The following is a 12306-nucleotide window of genomic DNA, read 5'->3' on the forward strand; positions in this document are numbered from 1 at the left end:
CCATTCTTAATTAGCACATTCGTTTAGATAATATCACCAACTTTAACTTTAACACCTATGTGTTCTTTTGTACTATTGTTGTTGACATCTTTTGATGATCTGCTTCTATCACTGCTTGTTTGTCCCTACAACCACACCCCCACTCCACTTCTCTCTCTCTCTCTCTCTCTCTCTCTCTCCGCCCCCCCACACACACACCTTAAACCAGCTTATATTTCAACTCTTTCTTGGACTCGAACTCCAGTTCTGTCGAAGGGTCATGAGGACTCGAAACGTCAACTCTTTTCTTCTCCGCCGATGCTGCCAGACCTGCTGAGTTTTTCCAGGTAATTCTGTTTTTGTTTTTGTTTTGGATTTCCAGCATCCGCAGTTTTTTTGTTTTTATCTTCGAGTGAAACGGATTAAAGTTTTATGGAAGTGTAAATTACTATCACATTTCTTTACTATCCCACTTCATTTGTTTAAGAGATTCCCATCTTTGGCATGATCAGTGTTTTTCAACATCCATGAAACTTTTGGTTTGATTCAAAATTGTGATACATCTCAAAATCGAATGTTTTTGACCTGTGATAATTTGGATTAAACGGTGAATCTCCAATGTACAACGATCTGGCAGAGCTGATTTTTCTGATTACTTCTTTGTATAAATGAGCTTCCTTTTACTATATAAATGTGTATTGTACATCCTAGATAAGTGTAAACTAAAAAAGCAGAATCTCTCGTTTAGTTACTTGTTAATTTAGTTTCAACTCGCAAATAATATCTCTATATTCTCCCCACAGACCTTTATATGGTTCTAGTTAACCAGAGTGTCGTAAATTAAAGGAGTGATTATTACAGAATATCTGTATTTACATAAGCATATAATTCTAATTGTATTGTTCCTACATCTGAATAATTCTGCAGTATGTTTAAAGTATTAAACATGTACAACTCTTTCTATTTAAAGTAATTGAACAGAATGAAAACATCTTCTGAGTAGTGTGTAATGATTCCTTCCTTTATTTGTCCATGACCTTTAAGTAAGCAATTCAGGAGGAGGGAAGAAAATGTCTGAAGAAGGCGGCTGGCAGGCTGTACCAATCAAAATTGAAAGAATCGATGAAGAAGCTGAATCAAGCAATGCAGCCAATGTGCAGGACTTTGACATATATAGTGCCATGGAATGGAAAAATGGAGTGGGTACCTTGCCTGGCAGTGACCTAAAGGTATGCATCATTAATTTGAAATTATAAGCTTTCAAGTCTTTTATTTCCACTGCAAATTTCTGGATGAAATAATTACAGTGACAATAAACTTTCCCCTTCAAAAAAAACATCCAAATGTACAATAGTCATACCACAAACTCAAATGTCGTAAATTGAATTATCAGTTAAAAAACAAATAATCATTTTACATTTTGGTATTTGTAGGCAGGATTATTCAGCTAAAATCTATGAGGCATATTCAGGAAAGAGCCTCATTCAGATTTTACTGACACTCATGAGGATGTGTTGGTTTGGGAGGAGTAGACATTTGGCAGTGGCATCTGCTGTTTGGAGCTGCTCCCATCAGGAGATCTGCTGTCATGGTATGTCACACTCCTCTGTTTAGTGCCATCCTCACACATCCACTGCAGCTCGCCCACAACCGCTCTGTGACTTCTGTCATCCAGCTACGTCTAGATCCATCCCTTTTTCTGCTGCCCACCACTTTGTCCTCTAGCTCTGATCAAATGGCTGAAATTTTCTTTTCTGGATGGCACTTTTTAGAGTTCTTTTTGTTCTTGCAATTTCAAACACCTCTTCATGTGTCTTATGGTTTGTATATGGAATATTTAGCATATGTCTTAGCCACCACATTTCAAAAGTCTCAATTTTCTTCCATTGATCTTTACCTATTGTCAAGTATTCTGAGGCATACAGGAAAGTGGATTGAATGTAGTATCTTATGAGTTTCTTACTTTGTTAAAAGCTTGAATTTTCTTGTTGCCTAAGCTTCCTTCATCTTCACAAAATTACTTCTGGCCATCTCTACCCTTCTTCTGACTTTGGCATTGAACTGCCATCTTCTGTTATCATTTGCCTTAAATAGACAGACTTATCTACTAATGCTACCTTCAAAAACAGTTCCTCTGACATGTCCTCCTTCTTCTTTAACTGAGGTTTTCCACCCACGGTCGTTGACAGGGCCCTCAACCGTGTCCGGCCCATCTCCCGCGCATCCGCCCTCACGCCTTCTCCTCCCTCCCAGAAACATGATAGGGTCCCCCTTGTCCTCACTTATCACCCCACCAGCCTCTGCATTCAAAGGATCATCCTCTGCCATTTCTGCCAACTCCAGCATGATGCCACCACCAAACACATCTTCCCCTCGCCCCCTCTGGCGGCATTCTACAGGGATCGTTCCCTCCGGGACACCCTGGTTCACTCCTCCATCACCCCCTACTCCTCAACCCCCACCTATGGCACTTCCCTTTGCCCACGCAAAAGATGTAACACCTGCCCCTTCACTTCCTCTCTCCTCATCGTCCAAGGGCCCAAACACTCCTTTCAAGTGAAGCAGCATTTCACTTGCATTTCCCCCAACTTAGTCTACTGCATTCATTGCTCCCAATGTGGTCTCCTCTACATTGGAGAGACCAAACGTAAACTGGTTGACCACTTTGCAGAACACCTGCAGTCTGTCCGCTTGCCATTTTAACTCTCCACCCTGCTTTCTTGCCCACATGTCTGTCCTTGGCTTGCTGCATTGTTCCAGTGAAGCCCAATGCAAAGTGAAGGAACAGCACCTCATCTTCCGACTAGGCACTTTACAGCCTTCCGGACTGAATATTGAATTCAACAACTTTAGGCCTTGAACTCCCTCCTCCATCCCCACCCCCTTTCTGTTTCTTCCCCCTTCCTTTTGTTTTTTCCAATAAATTATATAGATTTTTGTTTTCCCACCTATTTCCATTATTTTTAAATATTTTTAAATCTTTTATGCTCACCCCACCCCCACAAGAGCTATACCTTGAGTGCCCTACCATCCATTCTTAATTAGCACATTCGTTTAGATAATATCACCAACTTCAACACCTGTGTGTTCTTTTGTCTGTGACATCTTTTGATGATCTGCTTCTATCACTGCTTGCTTGTCCCTACAACCACACCACGCCCCTCCACTTCTCTCCCCCAACCCAACACCACCCCCCCCCCCCCCCCCCCCCCCCCCCCCAACCACACACACACACCTTAAGCCAGCTTATATTTCACCCCTCTCCTTGGATTCACCTAGTTCTGTTGAAGGGTCATGAGGACTCGAAACGTCAACTCTTTTCTTCTCCGCCGATGCTGCCAGACCTGCTGAGTTTTTCCAGGTAATTCTGCTTTTGTTTTAGACTTATCTACTTGTCCCAGTGTGACACCACTTCAAACCACTTCAGTCTTCGCTGTAGTTTCTTCCAGTGTATTCCTTCTACCTACCATTTTTGTCATTTCAGTATTCATACTCCATATCCTAAACTTTTAGATTTTACTTGTTCTACGATATTTTGTAGGGCCTCTTCTTATTCTGGAGGTAGTACTGTGTTGTCAGTGTACTGCAAGTGTGTTATGTTCTTGCCTCCAATTTTTACGTCTAGTTCTCTGATGATTTGTGCAGTGTATTGATTGAATAGTTTTGGTAACAGTACAACCTTTTCGTACTCCTCTCTTCACCTGAAACAATGGCAGGGTGAGGTATATTGCCATCTTTTCACCTGTGTATAATTCCTGGAAAATAAGCTTAGTTGATATAAAGTTACAGTTGAATTTGATTATTGGTTAAATGACTCAAAGAGCTAGACATTAGTAACTTTCCTGTGTCTATAGCTGAAGGTGATTAGTAGCTGCAAAATCCCATCAATATGGGTTAAACTTAAAGTTTTGTTTATTTGCAAGTCATTTTTTTGTGATTGACTTTGAACTTGACGGTTTGTTGGAACAGTAAATTGTCATGCCATTGAACTATTAAACTACCATTGGGAATATGATGTCATGGCAATAATGTGCACTTGGCTCAAAAAGGACTGGTACTAAATACTCAGAGCCAAGGCGTTCAGGAAAACATAAGGAAGTCAAGAAAGAGGAGAGGGCGGCAGTATAGATTCAGTGCTGGAGAGACGATGTCCTAGATGGGTCGAAGACTGAATCTTGATTAGAGCTAAGAAATAATAGAGGTATCATTACACCACTGGTTGTATTCTATAGGCAACCAACTCATGGGAAAGATAAAGCGGGACAAGTTTACAGAGAAATTAAAGAGTGTTGCAAGAACATAACAGCAGTTATAATGGAGGACTTCAATCATCCTAAAATAGACTAGAATAATATTAATGTAAGGGACAGAGAAATGGTGGGGGGAAGAGATTGTGTTCAGGGGAATTTTCTAAATCTTCATGTTTCCAGCCCAACAAGGAAGGAGACATTGTTAGATCTGGTTCTGGCAAATGAGGTGGGTCAAGTGGGTTAAATGTCAGTTGGGGAGCATTTAAGGGACAGTAATCATAGTGTAAGGTGTAGGTAGCTATAGAAAAGGACAAAGTGCAATCCACATCAAAAATAATTGTTTGTCAGAGGGCTAGTTAGAGTGAGGTGAGAACAGGTCTCACCCGGGTAAATTGGAATTAAACAAAGCAAAAGCAAAATAATGCGAGTGCTAGAAATCTGAAATAAAAACAAAAAATACAGAAATACTCAGGTCAGGCAGCACTTGTGGAAAGAGAAACAGATCGATGCCCTTTCATCAGAAATGGGAGAAATAGAAACTTAGAGGTTTTAAGCAACTGAAAGGGGAGGGAGGATGGAATAAGAACAAAAGAGAAGGCCTGTGATAAGTTGAAAGACAGGAGAGATTAAATGACAAAAGAGTTGGTGGTGCAGGGCTCAAGGGATTGGTAATGGGTCATGGGCCACAAGATGTGTCTAGAGGAGGTATGAATGGCAGAATAATAAACAGAAGCAGAAACAAAAGAAAAACAAGAATAAGATCCAAAACCTGCAAAGAAAAAAGGAACAAAATGGAGGCAGAGATTACAGTCTGAAATTGTTGAACTCAGTGTTAAGTCCATAAGGCTGTAACGTGCCTAATTGGAAGATGAGGTACTGTTCTTTCAGCTTATGTTGAACTTCATTGGAAAGTTGCAGGAAGTTGAGGACAGAGAGATCAGCGTGAGAGTAACTTGGAGAATTATAATGACAGGTAACTGGAAGCTTAGGGTCATGCTTGCAGATCAAAATGAAGTGGTTTGCAAAGTGAATACCCAACCTGTATTTGTTCTTGCTATTGCAGAGGAAATATGATCTGTTGAATATAGAGGCTTGTAGGATGAAGGTGAAAGCAAAGGGAATCCTATCATGGTTTTGGGAGGGTGAGGAAGGGGTGAGAGCAGAAGTGAGGGAAATGGGACGGGCACAGCTGAGGGCTCTGTTGACTGCAATGGGGAGTATCCTCGGTTGGGGAAGAGGATTGTATATCAGAAGAGCTACTCTGGAAGGCTGTGTCATCAGAACAGAAGCGACGACTTGATAAAAACGAGGGGAAAGGAATTGAGTTCTTACAGGAAGCAGAATTGTAGTCAAGGCAGCTTGGGAGTCGATGGGATTATAGTGAACTAAAAGCATAAAAGACTGGAAATACTCAGGAGGTCAGGCAGCATCTGTGGAGAGAAACAAAGTTAATGTTTCAGGTCAATGATGACCCATGCATCATCTGTTCTGATGATGTAACCTTCCAATACCAGCTCTTTTGATAAGTCACTTGGATAAATGTGGATTAATTAAAGAACGGCAGCACAGGCTGGTTAAAGGCAAGTTGTGTTGGACTTACTCAGTTGAGTTTTCTGATGAGATATCAGGGAGGATTGAAGAGGGTAATGCTATTGGATGTGGAGTATAAAGGTGTTTGAAAAGTGCCATGTAATTGGTTTACCAGCAAGGTTGAACAATCCAAGGAATAAAAGGGACAATGACAGCAGAGATACAAAGTTTGCTGAGTGACAGGAAACAGGGTAGTGGTGAATGGTTGTTTTTTGACCTGGAGTAAAGTATACTGTAGGGTTCCAAAGGGGTTGGTATTAGAATCTCTGCTTTTCTTGATAGATATTAATGACTTAGACTTTGAGTGTGCAGGGCATAATTGCAAAATATGCATTTGCCCTGCAATAAGTTGCATTGGGTAGTTCATTGCATGGGCTAAGATGTTTTTTTTTTAAAGCTTTTATATGTTCTTAATTTCAGGGCTAAATGTATTTTCCACCAGTTCCTGGGAGGCCTGCCTAAAAATGTGAAACCGCCTGACTGCAAAATCAGCAGGGGTCAGTGGTAGAACTTCGGGGTGGTAAAAGCAAAGCACGGGTGCCTTGAATCTTGAACAAACAATTATTCTCAAACATCCCATTAATATTTTGAAGCTGTGTTTCATATTTCTGGATAGATCAGCCTTAATGCATAAAGCCTCCTTTCCCTAAACAGGTTTCCCACAATAATTAGTACATGCATGACCTTGACCAGAAAAGAGACCTCAGCATACAGCTCAGTGAACAGGATAGTAATGATATAGCAGAGCAATAGTAACGCTTTCAGCAGGAATTGGCAGTGGCTTGAGCAGTCTAACATAGAAGACTGGTGCAACAGCTACTAATATCAGATGCCATAACTACATCATTAATGCATTGGAGAGAGTACTACAGAGGATATTCACAAGAATTATTCCAAGGATAAAGAACTGTAGTTGAGGATAAATTGGAGAGGCTGTGTCTTTTTTCCTTGGAGAAAAGAAAACTTAGAGGTTACTTCATAGAGGTATTCAAGATCCTGAGGAGTATGGACAGGGTAAATAGTGAGAAACTGCTCTCTCTCAAGAGAACATCAAGAACTAGAGGGCACAGATACAAAATAATTGGCAAAATGAGTAGAAGTGCTGTGAGGAAAAATGTTTTCACACAAAGAGTGGTTGGGGTCTGGAATGAACTTCCTGGGAGGGTGGTGGAGGCAGGTCCGTTCACGGTAATCAGTAGGGAATTGGATTACTATTTGAAAAGAATGAATGTGCAAGGTTACGGGGATAAGGCAGGGGAGTGGAACTAGATAGAATGCTGTTTCAGAGAGCCAGTGCAAACTTGATAGGCTGAATGGCATCCTTCTACAATCAAGATTTTTGTAATTTTTTCTGACTAATGTGTCATGATATATTTCAGGAATCTATATTGATAACTTCTTTGTTTTTATTCATAGAAGAGAAAAGAATGATGTAGCTTAGTTGTAAAACAAAATGAGAGGATATGACAACCCAAGGAAGAATGCATGAGGTAGCAGTGGAAACAGGTCAGAGGAGTAGGCAGGTAATGACAACTATTGTTCACTACAGAAGTGAATAATGAAAGGAAACATACCCTAAATTATAAGATCTTAACAGTGGGTATAAATGTAAATTGATTTTTAAACGTAGGAGTGGTCGCAGAAAAGGCAAATGAGATTTGAGGTGTTACACGTAGGGGTACTAAATAGAAAAGCAATGTAATAATGTTAAATTTATAGAAGCTATTGATTCAGGCACAGTTGGAATACTGTGTTTTATGGGCACTACATTCTAGGAAAGATATTAGAGCTATAGAAGGGTATGGTGAAGGTTCATCAGAATGAAAAGATTGTAAGTTTGTAGTTACGACGTAAATCTGAAAAAAGGCTGGATGGTCAGAAAGAACCAGTTGGAATGGTATAAGGATTAAGGCCATGGAACAGAGCGGTCAGAAAGAACCAGGTGGACAGTATAAGGAGCGAGGTTGAGGAGCAGTGTCAGAGAGAGCAAGGTGGACAGTATAAGGAGCAAGGTTGAGGAGCAGAGTAGTTAGAGAGAGCCAGGTGGACAGTATAAGGAATAAGGCCGAGGAGCCGAGCAATCAGAGAGAGACAGGTGGACTGGTATAAGGAATGAGGCTGAGGAGCAGAGCAGTCACAGAGAACAGTCTGACTAAGAGTTAGTGAATCGAGTGGGGAAAAAAATCGCACAGACATCACAATACAGGGAGTCATGTGGGATTAAGTCTACATATAGAAATTTAATTTAACTTAATCAATATCTTTGTAAACTGGATCAATTAATGGGTATAACGACTAAAAGACTAAAATTTAAGGAAGTACATAAACTACCTATAAAATAAAGTGACTATGGGATAAGGAAACAAGCTGTTTGATGTGTAGCTGGTGAGTGTTTAAGTCCTATGCTTATTTCTTGTTATGGCACAGCTGATGGTAAATGCTGAGTTGTTCAAATCCCAAAGGGAAATGTGAAAAAACTACCACAACTTGTTTTGCAATTTGTATAAATTTCGAGATCCGTGCCTTGAATTCAGTAGCAACAAGATTACCAAGTCTTATAGGTTTTTACAAAACTAGATTAAACATTTATTAATAAGAGAAATAATTTTAAACACATACACAGATCAACAAATTACTACTATGATAACTTCTAAATTCCCTACTGAAGAACGGATGAGTGCCTAAAAAGATTAACTGGCCCGTTAATTAAATACCTATTGAACCTGGCCTTAAATGCTAATACTATCTCTGCTTGAGTCACTAAATCTGGTTGTGCATTCCATAGACTCTCAACCCTCTGTGTAAATTCTCCTGCTGTTTGTCCTACACTTCATATATTTAGTCTTATATTTGTCTCCCACTTATTCTGGATCTCTGAACTGTTGAAAATAGCCCATTTAGCCTCTCTATCCCTTTATGATTTTAAAAATCAAATCACCCCTAAATCTCTGACTTTCTTCATGCTTGTATTTCTTAATGCCATAATATCTTAGTGAATTTTAACTGCCCCTTCTCCATTTTTCTTCCTATAGCGTGGAGCCAAAAATTGTGCGCAGTATTTCAGCTGTGGTCTTAGTGAGGTCTTGTGTAGAATCCAGCATGATACCTTCATATAGAAATTGGTTTGTGCCGGTCTACTGGCACGAACTGGATGCAGGGACTGAGCCTTGCACTGGAACAAGTAAGCCCTATTAATGTACCTCCAGCCTCATTTGTATCAGATTGATGGGCTGCAGATGCATACTGGGGGTTCCTAAGCAGTTGGTTGGTGCAGATTATTTGAATTTCAGGCCACTGCCGGCAACACAGTTAAGTCTTGTAATAAAGGATGATCGAGAGAGGGGGTAGGATGGAGGATGATGGGGGGATGGAGGATGATGGGGAGAGGGAGGGTGGGGGATTATGGGAGAAGGGAGGGTGGGGGATTGTAAGAAGAGGGAGGGTGGGGGGAGTGATGATGAGGAGAGGGCAGAGGATGGGGGATGATTGGGAGAGAGATGATGGGGGGATGATTGGAAGAGGGAGGGTGGTGGCAGTTAGGAGATGGAGGATCAGGTGTTCGGCAGAGAGATAGAGGTGGGGGTGGTGACCAGAACAGGGGTCAAGTTGACAGCTGGTAGGGGAGAGGGTTGAGGCAGTGATTGGGAATGATGGGCAGGTGGTGGCTGGCACCAGCCCATGCTTTCAGCGTGGAGCTAGGTGGAGCTTTCCTGCATCTCCTGGCTCGACATTCAGGTAAGTGCTTTGGAAGAACTTAACTTCTTTGGAGGCAGCCTTCAGTGGTCCCTTTAAGGCCTGTAGGAGAGGCTGCGTGTCGACCTGGTTTTCCTGAACGCAATTGGCCTGTCATCAGCTGTGTTCAGAGCAAACAAGTTGGATGATGATGGCAGAAAGCAAGCACTGGACCCTTAATTTGCGATTGCAAAGGATCTAAAGCGTGCTTCAGGCATGGTCCCAAATAGCCTTTCTGGTACCATACCAATATCGCAGGTGCTCAGAATGGATGTGCCATATTGGGCATTAAACACCTGTTTGTTTTAAAAAGCACAGCTTCATTGAATTTCTAGGGCTTAACTTTTATGTTCCATACCATTTGCCATAAAACCCAATATTCCATTAGTTTTTTTAAATGACCTTATCAACACTCTGCTGCTTTTAGTGGGAACCTAAATTACCAAATTCCCTGCTCTTTCACGTAACCCAGGTTTTTTTTCTATCAAATGTAAAACACACTTACTGACATTGAATTCCATTTGATTTAAAACATACTCTTTTTGTTTGTTGGTTCCATACAAATTATGTTATGCTTGTGTTGCACCTGCCAACTATGATTCGGTTATCTAAACTCACCCAAATATGGTTCAATTGTTCTGCATTGACATTATTTAAAAAATTAAGGATTTTTCTTACAAGTCTGCAGTGTCTTCATCAATGGCTGCCCTGTGACTATATTAATTTTTGTTTTCAATTTTCTTTGCACTCAGAACAGAAAATGAATTGATTAGAAATGAACAATGGAAAAGCTTTGTATAGACTTTGAGGTGTACCATGATAAATTATTTGCTGAAATACTGCCATCAAATTGATTGAATCTCGTAAAGCATTCCATACTGTAGACATTATTTTGTACAATCATGTAATGTTGTGATTGCGCAGAATACATTATTCATTTGCTTTACTGCAAGCTATTTCTGGATTTAGTAAGCTGCAGTCGGTCGTAATTTCCTGTTGTACTAATTTGGTTGGCCTGCTTTTTTTAAAAATCACAAAATGTTACGAATGTGTTGCATCAAACAGGACTGGAAGCTAATGTATTAAATAGGCATTGCATTTGCTAATTCAAGAATAGAATGATTTGGTCTTAAGAAAATTAGCAGTTTGAAGCTCCAAAAACCCATAACAGATCATCTTTCTCATTTCAAAAATGCATTAACTATTAACTACAAAACTTAGGATTGCGATGCTGACTTGACTGCCCTCTTGATTGGCTGGAAAAATTTTGTCAATAAAAAGTTAAAATTTTAAATTTCACTTGAAATTTGCATACCCATTTAAATGCACAAATATCCACGAAATAGTTTCCTTCCTGAGAAAACCATGCCCTCCAGCATGAAGCAGCAGGTAGTGCTTTCAACAGAAATAAGAAAGAATTAAACTTTCACCAGTACAGCATCTTGTGTCCTCAGTACATCCGAAAAAAGTGAATATAAAAAACCAAATCTGACCCTGCAGACTTTCTTGTCATAAACAGAACAAAGCGAAAAGAGAGAAATTGTATTTATATAGCACCTTTCATGGTCTCAGGAAGTCCCAAAGTTGTCTTACGGCCACTGAAGCACATTTGAAGTGTTTTCATGATTATTGTAATTATAATAATTTTGGAAATGCAGCAGCCTGCAGCAAGGTCTCACAAACAGCAATGAGATGACCAGATAACCTGTTAGTGATATTTATTGAGGGGTAAATCGTGGCTAGGACACCAGGGAGAACGCCACTGCTGTCTGTTTAAATTTGAAACTGTACGTCTTTGGCACTTCCTGGTCAGTTTCTTTGACTGCTGAGTACTTTTTTCTTTAAGGCAAGTATTTATGTGGCACCTGTACTATACATGGCAGATTTTGATTGTCCTTCAGTTTGATATCGTTCTGTGCAAAGACAGGATTTCCTTTTAAACCATTTGACCTAGAAATTCAGCCATTCTGCACTCCGCAAAACATCATACCTGAATTTCTAGGCCATTCTGTTTTAACTTAGTTTTCATGAAATAACACTCCATTTTATCTTTGTATATAAATTGTAAGTTTGTATTAAATACAGAGATTCAAGGTTATTGCAACAGATCTTTTGTATAGTATTTGCTGATAAAATAGAATATACTCGGAGCTGTATACTTTGTTCAATTTTCTGGTTCCTATGTTTCATCACATCGGAGTTTTACAGATATGTCGAAAAAACCATTAAGAAAAACTTGTTGATCATTTATATCAAAAGTCAATAATATCATCAATACAAAGTTAGAACATACTTAGACAATTATCAAAAACAATTATTTTTACAACAACATTTTGAGTGATAATTTATTACAATATTTACTTCTTTTGTAAATCGCGTGTGAGAAACTTAAATACAATATGTTGCAGAGGCACATTTCTATGATATATATACCAACCCATTGCATTGTCTGTCTCCACTCCTCTTTTATCTTTGTTCTCCCCTTCTCTCCAGTTATTTCCTCCCTTCTGCCAGTCTGCCATTTTTTTCTTTTTGCAGTTTGACAAAGTCACTTCCTTGTTAATTCGGTTTTATATTTGTCAGCATTATGGTCTTTCTGTTTCTAGCCCTTTATTGTTTGTTTTTTCCTCTGATGCATGGCCCTTTATCTGCCACTTGTGTTCCAACTCGTATATTGTATAGAGCTGAATGTGACATTTCCCTGTGTGATAGCATAAAGTGATTCTTTGTTACAATAGTTCCTGTGTTAGATTGA

General features: G+C 39.7%; 1 protein-coding gene across 3 annotated transcripts in view; it reads left to right on the plus strand.

Moving 5' to 3' along the window:
• The window catches only part of LOC121278880 (lethal(3)malignant brain tumor-like protein 4), a 385309-nt gene that overhangs the window by 32130 nt on the left and 340873 nt on the right, over window positions 1-12306 (plus strand). For 2 of the 3 annotated variants that reach the window (XM_041189341.1, XM_041189342.1), the window contains one exon: window positions 1024-1208. In XM_041189341.1, the coding sequence (XP_041045275.1) occupies window positions 1024-1208 (185 nt within the window). Of the gene's footprint in view, window positions 1-1023; window positions 1209-12306 lie in introns of those variants that run through there. The other variant, XM_041189343.1, reaches the window with a different exon arrangement.

The sequence above is a fragment of the Carcharodon carcharias genome, chromosome 6 (assembly GCF_017639515.1).
Source record: "Carcharodon carcharias isolate sCarCar2 chromosome 6, sCarCar2.pri, whole genome shotgun sequence".
Lineage (NCBI taxonomy): Eukaryota > Metazoa > Chordata > Chondrichthyes > Lamniformes > Lamnidae > Carcharodon > Carcharodon carcharias.